This window comes from Syngnathus leptorhynchus, chromosome 5 (assembly GCF_054491065.1).
Source record: "Syngnathus leptorhynchus isolate UIUO chromosome 5, UIUO_Slep, whole genome shotgun sequence".
Lineage (NCBI taxonomy): Eukaryota > Metazoa > Chordata > Actinopteri > Syngnathiformes > Syngnathidae > Syngnathus > Syngnathus leptorhynchus.
Genome location: NC_141199.1, coordinates 2,298,241 through 2,313,354, shown reverse-complemented (window position 1 = coordinate 2,313,354; position 15,114 = coordinate 2,298,241). Strand labels below are relative to the sequence as shown.

Below are 15,114 nucleotides of genomic sequence, written 5' to 3'. Positions count from 1 at the left end.
CCTTCATGTACTCACAATCGGTGAATGGTTTTCCGCGCTTTATTATCTCCTGGGCTGCAACAAAACTTGCAGCAGAAGTAGAGTTTGGAGATGCAATCCACTTCTTGAAACTGTTTTTTCGTTCCTCAAATTGCACTTTTCCTCTCAGTTCCAACTTGGTGATCGGCAGCAAATTTAACATGCTTTTGCTGAAAATGTCTCTCCAAATTGCTCTTCTTGTTATATTTGACAACTTCTCATTGCAAATCAAACAATCAGACAATCCTTCAGCATTCGCAAAGAAAGCAAATAGTTAAGTCCATTCTTTCCGAAACCCTCAGTTCTCATCAACAATCGTTCTCTTTTTGCCTTTTGAATCCATGGCCCGTCACTGACACACCTGTTTGTTTACAACTCGCCTGTGCTGTGTCGCTTGCTTATGACGCAATTTTGCGCCATTCCGAAATTTTGTATTTTTAATATATTTACAACTACATACATGTTCTACAGCATAAGAATGTTTGTGTCATGAGTACCATCTAAAAAACACATTTAAAAAAACAAAACAAAAAACCCTAATCTTTTTACATTTTCATGCATTTTTGCAAGAGCTCCAGGGAGCCGCGAGGGGCGTGCTAAAGAGCCGCATGCGGCTCTGGAGCCGCGGGTTGCCGACCTCTGGTATGTGTTTGGTACACCAGTTGCACTGCAGCTCAGAGGAAAAATCTCCAAGGGCTCATCAACACAGCACAGAAGATCGTTGGCTGCCCTCTCCCCACACTGGAAGACCTACACAGAACCCGCTGTCTCAAAAAAACCACAGAACATTCTGAAGGACACTTCCCACTCCAGCCACTCCCTTTTCGAACTGTTGCCATCAGGCAGACGCTACAGATCAATTAGATCAAGGACTAGCAGATTCGGCAACAGTTTTTACCCTACAGCAGTAGTCAGACTAAATGCCGAAAAAAAAAAAAGAATTATCTGCTTTAACGAGCAGAAAAACAGCTCTGTGCAATATGGGGGTGTGCAAATGGATGTCTTTTTTAACAAAAATATGGGTGTGTGCAATTACATGTCACCTGTTTGTCTATGTTCTTTTGTGTGGTTTTTAGTTTGTATAGACTTTTAGCTTGTAGTTTTCATCTTTTTTATTTTTGCACTGATCGTTTGGCATTTTTGAATTTCGTTGTACGTGACAATGACAATAAAGATCTATTCTATTCTTGATAATCCTTACGTGAGCAAAAATGACGAATTTTATTGCAAGCATCTACATACCAACGATGAAATAGGTTCTGCTCGACATCGGCGAGAGCGAGTTTTGCAGCTTTTTGAACTTTGATACGGGGACATTAAAGGCACTGGGACTACTCCGGCCTGAATCAACGCCGGACTCGTCTGCTACTCCTTCCCAGGATAGGCAGCGTCAGAAGCGGTGTGCAAGGAGGCAGAAGAGGGGCAAGCGCGGAGGCGTCTGGGCCAGGCTAGCGGCAAACCCAACTCGCCCGGCCGTGCCTTCCAGTCTTCTGGCAAACGTTCAGTCGCTGGACAACAAAATGGATTACATTCGTCTGCTGAGATCCACGAACCGGGCAGTGAGTAACTGCTGTGTACTCGTGTTCGCTAAAACTTGGCTGAATGTCAACATTCCGGACTCTGCTGTGCAACTGGAGCAGCTAGCGTGCTATCGAGCGGACCGGGCCATTGAAAAAGGAGGAAAATCGCGTGGAGGAGGTATCTGTATCTACATCCGCGACGACTGGTGCCGGGACTCTGTAGTTGTGCGCAGACACTGCTCGCCACTGGCGGAGTTTGTGATCGTTAAGTGCCGTCCTTTTTACCTACCAAGGGAGTTTACTGCGGTTCGCTTGTCGCGGTCTACATCTCGCCTTCCAACATTGGAAGTGACAGGATCACGGCCCTTAGTGAACTGTATCAGGCTGTCAGTGATTAGCAGACGGCGCATCCTGACGGTTTCATCATCTTCGCTGGTGATTTTAATCATGCTGACCTGAAGTCTGTCTTTCCAAAGCTTCACCAGCATGTTAATTTTCCAATGTGTGGTGACAGCTTCCTGGACCTGGTCTACACTGAACATAAAGGAGCTTTCAAGGCCACCCCCCTCCCCCACATCGGACTTTCTGACCACTTCACCGTTCTGCTTATGCCCGCGTACAGACAGAAGGTGAGAATTTCCAGGCCGGTTCGCAAACGAGTTAGAGTGTGGCCTGAGGGGGCCTCTGATGCTCTTCGAGACTGTTTTGGCACTACAGACTGGGAAATGTTTAAGCGGGCGGCCACTTGCGACAATCGGACAGACATTGAGGAGTATGCTGACTCTGTGACCTCGTACATCGCAAAGTGCATTGATGATGTCACCCTCACTAAGTACGTCGTCGCTCGAGCTAACTGCAAGCCATGGCTGACAGGGGCTGTCCTCGGGCTGCTGAGGGCCAGAGACAAAGCCTACCGGGCTGGGGATGAAGCGGGCGTGAGATCAGCTAGGGCAAAACTGTCCCGAGGCATCAAGGATGCGAAAAAGGCGTTCTCTTCCAAGATTACTGCCCACTTCGAAGACAGCAGGGATGCTCGGGGCCTGTGGCGAGGCATTCAGACCATCACGGACTACAAGCCCGCGCCGCAGAGCTGTGAGGGCGACGTCCTTCTGCTCAACGAACTGAACCGCTTCTTTGCTCGCTTCGGCGCACAGAACGACACTTGCCCGCTGAAAACCCCTCCCCATCCGGACAAGCAGCCCCTGTGCCTCTCTGCTGTTAGCGTGAGGAGGACGCTTGCTGCTATCAACACCCGTAAGGCGGCGGGCCCGGACAACATCCCGGGTCGGGCGCTGAGGGACTGCGCTGAGGAGCTGATGGATGTCTTCACGGACATCTTTAACATTTCCCTGCAGCAGGCCATCGTCCCATCATGTTTCAAGGCTGCCACCATCATACCTGTGCCGAAAAAACCTTCTCCTTCCTGCTTCAATGACTACCGCCGCGTGGCACTGACACCCAACATCATGAAGTGCTTTGAGCGGCTTGTCATGGCGCACGTCAGATCCGTTCTCCACCCCCCACCATAGACCCTTCCAGTTTGCCTTCCGACCTAATCGGTCCTCTGAGGATGCCGTCCGCTCTGCCCCCACTCTGCCCTCACCCACCTGGAGAACAGGGACTCGTATGTGAGATTGCTGTTTGTGGACTTCAGTTCTGCATTCAACACCATTGTTCCACAGCGTCTCATTTGCAAACTCGACAAGATGGGCCCCAGTACCTCTCTTGTGGCTACTGGACTTCCTCTGTCAGAGGCCTCAAGTAGTCCGTGTGGGCGACAATGTCTCCGGCAGCATCACGCTGAGCACGGGGGCCCCTCAAGGCTGCGTGCTCAGTCCGCTGCTCTTCACCCTGCTGACGCATGACTGCACTGCGACCTACAGCAGCAACCACGTGCTGAAATATGCCGACGACACGACTGTGGTGGGTCTGATCACTACAGATCGGAGGTCGACCTTTTGGCCGCTTGGTGTAGGGACAACAACCTTCTGCTGAACGTCAACAAGACCAAGGAGATTATCATTGACTTCCGGAAGGGTCACACCCACCACCTGCCGCTGACCGTCGACGGTGCTGTGGTGGAGAGAGTGAGCAGCACCAGATTCCTGGGGGTGCACATCAGTGAGGACCTCTCCTGGACCACCGACGCTGCGTCGCTGGCGAAGAAAGCTCAGCGCCGCCACTCTTTGTTTGAACTTCTGCCCTCTGGGAAGAGGTACAGATGCCTGCGCTCCCGCACCACCAGACTCAAAAACAGCTTCATACTCCAAGCTGTCAGGATCCTGAATTCCCTACCCCCTACACCCTCGGCTGCATAACGTCCTGTTCTTTTGCGCTATGGTCTGGCTGTCTGCTATTAGCGCGCTTGCTCCATTTTGCTGCTCTTATTTGTCTATTTATTTATTTATTGTTTATTTATTCGGGTTATTTGCTTATTACATATTCGTTGCTCTTGTCTGTTCGTTTTTACTCTTTGTGCTATTTGGTTGTAAGTGTTGTGTATTGTGTCCAGTCACCGTGGGACGGTGGGAAACGTAATTTTGATATCTTTGTGTGTCTTAACATGTGAAGAAATTGACAATAAAGCAAACTTTGAACTTTGAAATAGCCCGAATGACCATGTTTCAGCACATCACAGCACCTGAGACAAATAACTGTGGTGCCTCAAACAGCGCTGCGGACAATGCGCTGAAGTCCTTCCTTTTGAGACTTTGGACTGTCCGAACTGGAAAAAGCAGATCTACTGCTGCACCTCAATGACCTTGGTGACGGCAAACTATCCAAATTGATGGAAAGGATGCTCCAACACAAACTACTGTGTGCTCACTGTGAAAGCTGACAGGGCTATCCTGGCTAATGTTCAACAGTTTGTCAATGTGATGATTCCCGAGACAGACACTGGGGCCCTGTTAACACCCTAGGAAGACACATCAACCACCGCCGTTAGCCCACCACCAACCTCACTACGGGTTGTGTTCTCTCCATGTTAGCTTTGCTTTTCCAAATCTGAAATTTCAAGGGGCAAGGGGAAATGCCAGGGCCTCGGCTTGGCACCTATATGTGCTGGATGAGGCTGCAAGCTGTTGCTTGTTACTGACTCCATATCCAGCCGAAGTCTTCTGGTAGAGTCCGGCGCTCAGCGCAACATCTTGCCAGCACAGCCACTAGACGAGATGAATGGACGGAGGAAACCAATAAGTCCAATAAGATACAAGTCATCAAAGGCAAAGTAACAAAGACAGTACACTGTAACAAAGGAGAAAATAAACTGCAGGCCTGCTGGTGAGAGGCCTAAATAATAATATCCGCCACACACGCTGGACACTGTTTGCATGGCTGTCGTCCCAGGAAAAAACCTCTTCTAAAAAAGATGCACAAAGAAGCTCGCAAAAGGTTTGCAGAAGACAAGCAACCCTAACCATGTCCTGAGGTCTGATGTGACCAAGATAAACATATTTGGTTCAGATGGTGTCCAACGTGTGTGGCGGCAACCAGGTGAAGAGTACAAAAGACAAGTGTGTCTTGCCTACAGTCAAGCATGGTGGTGGGAGTGTCATGGTATGGGGCTGCACGAGTGCTGCTGGCACTGGGGAGCTTCGGTTCATTGAGGGAACAATGAATGCCAACATGTACTGTGGAATACAGTGCATGATCCCCTCCCGCCGTAAACTGGGCCGCGGAGCAGTATTCCAACACGATAACGACCCCAAACACATCTCCAAGACGACCATTGCCTTCCTAAAGAAGCTGAGGGTGAAGGTGATGGACTGGTCAAGCCTGTCCCCAGACCTAAACCCTATTGAACATCTGTGGGGCATCGTCAAATGGAAGGTGGAGGAGCGCAAGGTCTCCAACATCCACCAACTCCATGATGTCATCATGGAAGAGGATTCCAGCGGCAACCTGTGAAGCTCTGGTGAACTCCATGCCTAAAAGGGTTACGGCGGTGCTGGAAAATAATGGCGGCCACACAAAATATTGACATTTGGGTCCAATTTTGACAGTTTCATTTGGGGTGTACTCTTTTTTGTTGCCAGCAATTTACACATTCATTGTTGTATTTTGAGTTACTTTGAAGTAACAATAAATTTACTTTGCTATCCAAGCGCTATAGTGACTACTTAGTGTCAGTGTCATTTCTTCAGTGTTACCCCATGACGACATAATTAAAACATTGCAGAAATGAGAGGGGTGTACTCACTTTTGTGAGATACTGTGTGTGCGTGTGAATATTAATCATCACATCTTAAGTGTGCTTTACCTTTCTAATTTTAATGTCATTTCTCTAATTTATTTTACCTTTTTTCATGCATTCCTAGCAGCGGAAATGTTCTCTCCTGGATGCCCGCATGGCTAAGATATTACGACATCAGAGACACTGTCATGATGGCGATGACTCCAGCGATGATGACGACGATGAAGGTTTGTGCCTTCACCAAGTGAACAATTGTTGTCTGCTTCAGTAGCTGTAACACGTTAGGTTGACAATCGCATTTAGCTAGGGGGATAATTACCGTATTTTCCGACCAAAGGGTGCACTGTATTAAAAGGCGCAGTCTCAGTTATGTGTGCCATTACTGTATTTAACACACACATAGGGTGCATCGCATCATAGGGCGCATGCATGCCATGATTTACGGTAAACAAAAACAAAACGTCACGGGAGCAAGAAAGTGAGTTCGGTTGTACTTTATTCTACTGTTTAACCTTGTACTCTACTGTATTCACATTATTGTTGATCGATATTCACACGCAAATCCGTCCAAGTCCTCATCTTCTGTATCCAAATTAAACAGTTGGGCAAGTTCGCCATCTGACGTTCCAATTTCCCTCGTCATTGTCTCGTCGTTGTCACGTTGCTCTTCGGCAATGATCCCGGCTTTCCAGGAAGCTTGAATTGTGTCTTGTAAGCAAGCAGGGAGAGCCGAGGAAACGGCGGAGGATCATTTCGGCCGCTTGTATCCTGGATCCTGGATAGGTGAGGGTAGGAGCATAGATAGACCGGTAAATCAAGAACTTTGCCATTTGGCTCAGCTCTCTCTTCACCACGACGGCCCGGTACAGAGTCCCCATTACTGCCGACGCTGCACCGATCCGCCTGTCGATCTCGCGCTCCATCCTGCCCTCACTCGTGAACAAGACCCCAAGATACTTGAACTCCTCCACTTGGGGCAGGATCTCGGAGGGTGGAGCCCGGAGAGGTCATTCCACCCTTTTCCGACCGAGGACCATGGACTCGGATTTGGAGGTGCTGACCATCATCCCGACCGCTTCGCACTCTGCTGCGAACCGCTCCAGTGAGAGCTGGAGACCACAGCCTGAAGAAGCCAACAGCACCACGTCATCCGCAAAAAGCAGTGACGCGATGCTGAGGTCCCCAAACCGGACCCCCTCAACGCCTCGGCTGCGCCTAGAAATTCTGTCCATAAAAATTATGAACAGAATCGGTGGCAAAGGTCAGCCTTGGCGGAGTCCAACCCTCACTGGGAACGAATCCGACTTACTGCCGGAAATGCGGACCAAACTGGCATCGGTGATACAGGGACCGAACCGCCCTTATCAGTTGGCTCGGCACCCCGTACTCCCGAAGCACCCTCCACAGAACCTCCCGAGGGACACGGTCGAACGCCTTCTCCAAGTCCACGAAACACATGTGGACTGGTTGGGTGAACTCCCATGCACCCTCGAGGATCCTGCCGAGGGTGTAGAGTTGGTCCACTGTTCCACGGCCAGGACGAAAGCCACACTGATCTTCCTGAATCTGAGGCTCGACCTCCCGACGGACCCTCCTCTCCAGCACCCCTGAATAGACCTTACCAGGGAGGCTGAGGAATGTGATTCCCCTGTAATTGGAACACACTTCTTAAAGAGGGGAACCACCACCCCAGTCTGCCAATCCAGAGGCATCGTCCCCGATGTCCACGCAATGCTGTAGAGGCGTGTCAGCCATGACAGCCCCACAACATCCAAAGCCTTTAAGAACTCCGGGCGGATCTCATCCACCCCTGGGGCCCTGCCACCTCAGTGACTTCGACCCCAGAGATTGGAGAGTCCGCCTCAGAGTCTCCAGGCCCTGCTTCCACAATGGAAGGCGTGCCGGTGGATTTGAGGAGGTCTTCGAAGTATTCTCCCCACCGACTCACGACTTCCCAAGTGGAGAGCAGCAGCACACCATCTCCACTGTAAACAGTGTTGACCGTGCACTGCTTCCCCCTCCTGAGACGCTGGATGGTGGACCAGAATTTTCTTGAAGCCGTCCGGAAGTCACTCTCCATGGCCTCACCCTACTCCTCCCACGCCCGGGTTTTTGCCTCAGCAACCGCCGAAGCCGCATTCCGCTTGTCAGCTGCCTCCGGAGTCCTGCAGGCCAAAACAGCCCGATAGGACTCCTTCTTCAGCTTGACGGCAACCCTTACCGCCGTTGTCCACCAGCGGGTTCGGGGATTGCCGCCACGACAGGCACCAACAACCTTACAGCCACAGCTCCGGTGGGCTGCCTCAACATGGGCGAAGTTTCGGCCACCAGATAAGAGAATCTCATGGTCATAGTATTTTGTGATTATTGAGGAAGCTACACAGTCTATTTTGGGCAAGTTTGTCCAAGATCTTGGACATGACAGGTAAAATGGATATTGGGCGATAATTGGTAAGAACTGTCCGGTCATCATTTTTAAAGATTGGTACAATTTTAGCCATCTTTAGTTCCCGTGGGACAATGCACTTTGAGAAAAACAAATTAAAAATATAACATAAGGCTTTCACAATCCAGATTTCAACTTCTTTCACAAGTCTGGAGTCAAAGTGATCATGACCAGAAGTGGTTTTAAGAGATGAAATTATGTTGTGAATCTCGTGTTGTGGCTGGGGTCAGAGTAAAAGCTGCAGAAGTACTAGTCTCCATATATGTAATTGATTGGGTTATCAGCAACTTGTGTTAATTTGTCTGGCTAAGGTTGGTCCAATTTCTGTGAAGAATTCATTAAATTTACAGCCGATTGTTTTGGGATCTGATAAAGGTTATTCATTTACTATGAACTCAGAGGGAAATGGATTGGATGATTTCTTTTTATTCAGGATTTCCTTTACTGTAGACCACAAGGTTTTCATGTTCTTGCTGCTTTTGACAATTTCATTGGCAGAATGTTTCTTTTTTGCAGCTCTGAGTTTGAGTTTGTTTCTATATTGTTTGTACTTATCATGATTCATAGATGAAGGATTAGCGATGATTTTTTTGTACAGTTTATTTTTGTGCCTAATAGATTTAGTAATTGCCCGACTAGCCCAAGGCTTCGAACAAGATTCACGTTTGAGGGTTCTATTCTTTATGGGAAAAGAATAATTATAATACTTGGTCAGTTCCTCCAAGAATACCGTGTATGCCTGCTGGGGATCAGGGTTCCTTAATATAGAATCCCAGCTACCATTTTGAACTTGCATTTTAAACTTGGAGATTGTTTGTTGATTAATAAGTCTAAGAAGAGTGTTTGCTCGTGAGGAGGTAAGAGAGCATATGGGGAGGTGATCAGAGATATCTGAATATAGAATTCCAGACAAGTGATCTCTGTCAAGTATGTTAGTAAATATATTGTTTATTAAGGTTGCTGAATTTTCAGTTATTCTCGTAGGTTCAGAAATCATAGACTTAAAACAGAAAGTAGACAGACTATCCAAGCAAGAATGAGTTTGTTCCTCAGAGTCCATAATGTTGACATTGAAATCCCCATTGAGAAAACATTTCTTATTTTCATGAGATATTATAGATAGCGCATTGGTAAAATGGTGAACAAAATCAGGTGTCTTAGATTCTGGAGGTTTATAAATGCACCCTATAACTGTTCAATTGGACTCTATGAATACTGCTTCTCTACTCAGCTCAAAACATTGTACAATATCAGGTCTTTCTTTATATTCCAACTTACTACTAACATGCAGTAAAACACCTCCATTCTTGTCTTCTCTGCATCTGTGGACATTACTGTAATTGTCCAAGGCATAGTAATCAGAATTATCTTTGTGTAGCCAAGTTTCAGAGACGCCAATAACAGAAAAGCTTTAGTTATAAATATTCCGTTAGGTAATTATGGGCCAACAATAACACAATGGAAATAAGTAAGCCTAATAACTGAATTTGTAATAGTCTTGTTGCAAACCACAATCTTATCATCTAAATATTACATTTCATGTTTGTTGAGCAAAGATCCAATTATAAGTACAGTGGATCCTCGGTTTTCGAACGTCCCGGTTCTCAAACAATTTGGTATTTGAACAAAAAATTCGAGATTTTTATTTTGCTTCGAATGTCGGACAAAGTTCGGTTGTCGAACCTTGTGAGATGAGCCGAGAGGACCTGCATGCCAACTGACTCCGTTCGTTATTACATTCTCGTTACTCTGAGGATTGCATCAACTTTAATCATGCCTCCAAATGAAGCAAGTGGGAGCAGTAAAGCCATCCTAAAACACAAAAACGCTCCTCAAGCAATGCGACAGTGAGCGCCCGGCCGGCGCGCTGCAGTTGCGCAATCGGACCAAATTAAGCTCCCTGTGCACTGAGGTCCACTTAAATTTTGGAAAGTCCATTAGGACTTTAAAAATATTTTCAAAATTTTAGCGACGGCTCTGTCACAATAATGCGACCAGCGCGGTGCAGTTACGCAGTCAGGGGCGTGTTACTGTTGCGCTGCAGTTGCGCGATCGGACAAAATTAAGCTCCCTGCGCACTGAGGTCCACTTAAATTTTGGAAAGTACATCAGGACTTTAAAAAGATTTTCTAAATTTCAGCGACGGCTCTGTCACAATAATGCGACCAGCGCGGTGCAGTTGCGCGGTCAGTGACACGCTACGGTTGCGCGTTCGGTGGTGCGCTGCAGTTGCCCGATAGGACAAAATTTAACTTCCTGCGCACTGAGGTCCACTTAAAGTTTGGAAAGTACATCAGGACTTTGAAAATATTTTCTAAATTTTAGCGACAGCTCTGTCACAATAATGCGAGCAGCGCGGTGCAGTTGAGCGGTCGGTGACGCGCTACGGTTGCGTGTTCGGCGGTGCGCTGCAGTTGCGCGATCGGACAGAAATGCGCAAATGAAAAAAATGCTTAAAAAAGGTGTTTTTTTTCTTGGAACAGATTAATTTTTTTCCATTATTCGTAATGGGAAAACATAATTCGGAATTCGAACGATTCACTTCTCGAACAGCCTTCTGGAACGGATTGTGTTCGAAAACCGAGGCTCCACTGTTGTAGCCTATCAGCAAAGCAAGCACAAGTGAAAGCAGAAAATTAACCTAAGCAGAAAGCTAACAAACAGTACCATATTTTCTGGAATATAAATCGCTCCAGAGTACAAGTTGCACCAGCCATAAAATACATAATAAAGAAGAAAAAAAACATATAAGTCGCTCCGTAGTACAAGTCACTTTACGTAAAAATTAGAAGAAAAAAAAACATGTCTTTACTTACTACAGACTCATTTCTTTGCTTCCCCAGTTGTCTAAATATTAGAGAAACGCTTTAAAAGAGTAGACTTGAAAATTGTACGGATAAACATCAAATAATAAATGAGAGTCAGTATGGCTTCGAGCAGCAAGGTAAACTTCAATGGCATTATCGATGCTATACTGGAGATTTCAAACAGTTAAGAAAGAGACATACCACTGGGTTATTTATTGACTTTAAAAAAGCATTCGATACATTAAACAATCCATATTATTTAAGCAAATATACAGCTATGGCATAAAGGGAGTGGATTTGAATTGGATCCAAAGCTACTTAACTGGAAGACAAAAGTATTTGAAGATGGGGGAGTTTATTTCTGGATATTTGGACATAGCTTGTCGGGTCCCTCAGCGATCCGTATTAGGGCCAAAGTTGTTTAAGCTATATATAAATGACATTTTAAATGTGTCCAAATTGTTAAAACTTGTTATATTTGCAGATGACACTAAAATTGTCTATTCCAATGACAATTATAGTAAACTGTGAGTGTTGAATCATTGTATAACTAATAATTGAAAACAATTACTTTTTGTAAGCCGTTTTGGTCTGATGCAAATATGTTACAAATTAATTGTTACAAGAAATCAAGAACCACCCTGGTACTGTGCTACATTTTTGTTGAATTGGGTGAGTACATAAGCATGTCTTCTTCCCACTCCTTTTTGATCTGAAATGCTATTTTATTCATATTGATATTTAGTTTTTTTTTCTTTTGTGCTCGAAATAAAATTATTCGATTAATCAATAGACACAATTTCCCTTTGTTACGTTCTACCATAAATAAAACACTGACATGTCACTCACCACAGGAATAAAGTGGTAAGATTTGCTCCTCACTCCAAAAGTGCGCTTTTTTACTGTGTTTTTGAGCTGTGCCATGTAGGTTTACTTCTGCTTGTGTATTTCCAGCTGCCTTTGTAATTCCAATTAAGTTCATGCAGTCTGTGAAATAAGGGTATTTCTCACATTTTGTGCAAAGCAAAGGCTTTGTTAAATGGTGTTATATTATCTTTACTTTTCCAAACTTACTTTTTACTTTTCCAAGTTAAAAAACGCCAACTCTTCCATTTGTGTCTGCAGCTACACCGAGAAAAAAGTTAAGGATACAGCTAGAAGGATGCCACTCCTCCGGGAGGGGATTGCGTACCAATAGGAGGGGACTGTTCAAAGGAGGATCGACCCACAGAGGAAGCAGGGACACCTCTGTGAATTCTAGTACTTTTTCCATCCTCAAGATCAAGCCTGGGAGGAGGAAAGGGATGAGATTTAGGGGTGGTTCAAGGATGCAGCAAAGAGGTGGTTCTAGTGAGGAATCTGATGACGGCGATGAAGAGGAAGGTGATGACAGTGGGCAGGGAGACCAAGATCTGCATCTTCATAAATGTAAGCGATCCAGAATTGATAATGAGGAAGATGAGGACAGTGAGAAACAGGAATTTTACCCAGAGGATGAGGACATGGGCCTAGAAGAAGAAGAAGAAGGACCCTGGAATTCTGAACCACCAGTGCTCCTGATGTCTGATCTGAATGATGACATACTTTGTGGCTCCTACCTGACTGTGACTTTACAATGCCCGGACATTACCAATAAAAAATCCGGTAGGTATATTAACCACAATATATTTTGTTTTTTCTCTAAAGAAAGGAAGTACTAGTTTATCAAACATACAGGTGTATTCCAGTAATTTAGAATATTGTGGGAAGCTATATTTCTTTCAGTAACTATTTTAGAAAAATGCCAACACTGGTTGGCCATCTTGGGAGAGACTGCTTTGATGCGGTGTATTACCGTATTTTTCGGACTAAAAGTCGCTCCGGAATATACGTCGCATCAGCCATAAAATGCACAATAAAGTGAAAAAAAATAAATTATATATATATATATATATATATATATATATATATATATATATATATATATATATATATATATATATATATATATAAATGCACAATAAAGTGAAAAAAATAAATTATATATATAAGTGTTTTAAGTATATAAGTCGCATTTTGGGGGAAATTTATTCAACAAAATCCAACACCAAGAACAGACATGAACGAGCAACAACAGGCTAAACAATACGGTATGCTAACAAAGTCAAAAGTCAAAATCAAAGTCCGCTTTATTGTCAATTTCTTCACGTTAAGACACACGAAGAGATCGAAATTACGTTTCCCACCGCCCCACGGTGACTAGACACAGTACACAACACATACAATCAAGCAGCACAAAGAGTAAAAACAATCAGACAAGAGCAATGAATAAGTAATAAGCAAATAACCCAAACAAATAAACAATAAATAAATAAATAAATAGATGAATAAGAGGAGCAAAATGGAGCAAGTGTGCATACAGCAGACAGCCAGAATAAAGCGCAAAAGAACAGGACGTCAAGCAGCCAAGGGTGGAGGGAATTCAGGATCCTGACAGCTTGGAGTATGAAGCTGTTTTTGAGTCTGGTGGTGCGGGAGCGCAGGCATCTGTACCTCCTCCCAGAGGGCAGAAGTTCAAACAAAGAGTGAGCGGGGTGACTCACATCACACACAATCGCGGTCGCCTTGCAGGTGAGACGGGAGGCGTAAATGTTCAGGGAGACATAAACACAATTATCCAAAGAACTATAACATAAATAACGTCTTTATCAAACCATCTGTGACACTCCAAATCATTAAATCCATCGATCGTCCTTTATGTGAACAATGCCGCGTGTGCGCCGCTGACGTCGGATTCGTCGTCATTGCAGTTCAAATTATTCCACAGGCCCATATAACGACATATAAATTATATATCAAATAACTATTGTATAAACAACAATATTATCAAACCATCTGTGTCACTCCAAATCATTAAATCCATCAATTAAAATCTTTGTCTTTTATGTAAATTACAGTGCGTGTGCGCGTGAACTCATCGTCAGTTGCAGTTCAAATTATCCCTAGCTACATCGCGGTTCGTTTATCGCGGTTTTACTAAATCGCGGATTTTTTAATTTTGAAAATTTGTGAATAATTTCACATATAAGTCGCTCCTGAGTATAAGTCGACCCCCACCCAAACTATGAAAATAAAACGCATAGTCTGAAAAGTTCGGTATATAGTCTGATATAAAGTGGGTGGGTTCACTCGTGGAACTTGCTCAATTCGTGATGCATTTACAAACAGACTGGCTCATGATAAATCTTATTAGACGTGGTTATGATTCAGGCTGAATTTTAAATCACAGATTTTTATTTTGAAAAATGTAAAATAGTTGTCTTTCACACATTATTCATATTCTTTATCATTATTATTTCGATTATTATTGCACGAAGGTCTTCAGATATTCGTAATGAAAAATAATAAAATATCTATTTTGAAAAATGCTGAATAGTTCTGCTTCACACATTTGTGTTTTTTATTAGTGTGAAGGCGAAGGCCTTCACACTATTGTTATTCTACTTTATTTTTAGTGTGAAGGCGAAGGCCTTCACACTATTGTTATTCTACTTTATTTTTCTTCTTATTATTATCCTACTTTATTCCTCCCACTTTTTTGACACCTAACTACTCCCACATGCTTTAACCGATTCACCCCATTCCAACTTTCACACGTTCCAAAAATTCACGGCATGACTGCTAGTATTTTATTTGTTCATAACATTTACCGTTTTTGCATAATTAGCAAATTTGTGCCTTAAAATCCCCCATTCATTCTTAATGGTGCATTAGACACGAGCGACGTTCAAGAGGGAGTTCGAATTTTGACATCTGACAACTTTTTTCATGATTTCTTTCCTTAACTCATTTATTTAACTCTTTTATTTTTTATTTATTTATTTTTCATTCATTCATTTAGTTATTCATTTAGTTTTAAGTTAAAAACATCATTTTGCCGTTTTAACGGCATTTACCATTTTTATTTCTCGTTTGATAGCATCATTCCACCGCAGCAACACTAAGTTGCTGTTTAGCTCAGTAAGAAGACAATGGCGCTTTGAACACGAGCCATTTCCGCGAGGGAGTTCGAATCCCGCTTGGCCATAATTTTTTTATTCATTAATTTTTCATTCATTCAATTTTAACACATTTTAATAATTATTTTCA

The 15,114-nt window shown here is 44.1% G+C and overlaps 1 protein-coding gene across 6 annotated transcripts in view; it reads left to right on the top strand.

The window, feature by feature from the left end:
* LOC147056229 (lysine-specific demethylase 2A-like) overlaps nt 1-15,114 on the top strand; it is a 161,303-nt gene that overhangs the window by 95,220 nt on the left and 50,969 nt on the right. For 4 of the 6 annotated variants that reach the window (XM_085912636.1, XM_085912639.1, XM_085912641.1 and 1 more), the window contains 2 exons: nt 5,858-5,960; nt 12,112-12,630. In XM_085912636.1, the coding sequence (XP_085768762.1) occupies nt 5,858-5,960; nt 12,112-12,630 (622 nt within the window). The remainder of the gene's footprint in view (nt 1-5,857; nt 5,961-12,111; nt 12,631-15,114) is intronic. The other 2 variants (XM_085912640.1, XM_085912637.1) reach the window with 1 other exon arrangement.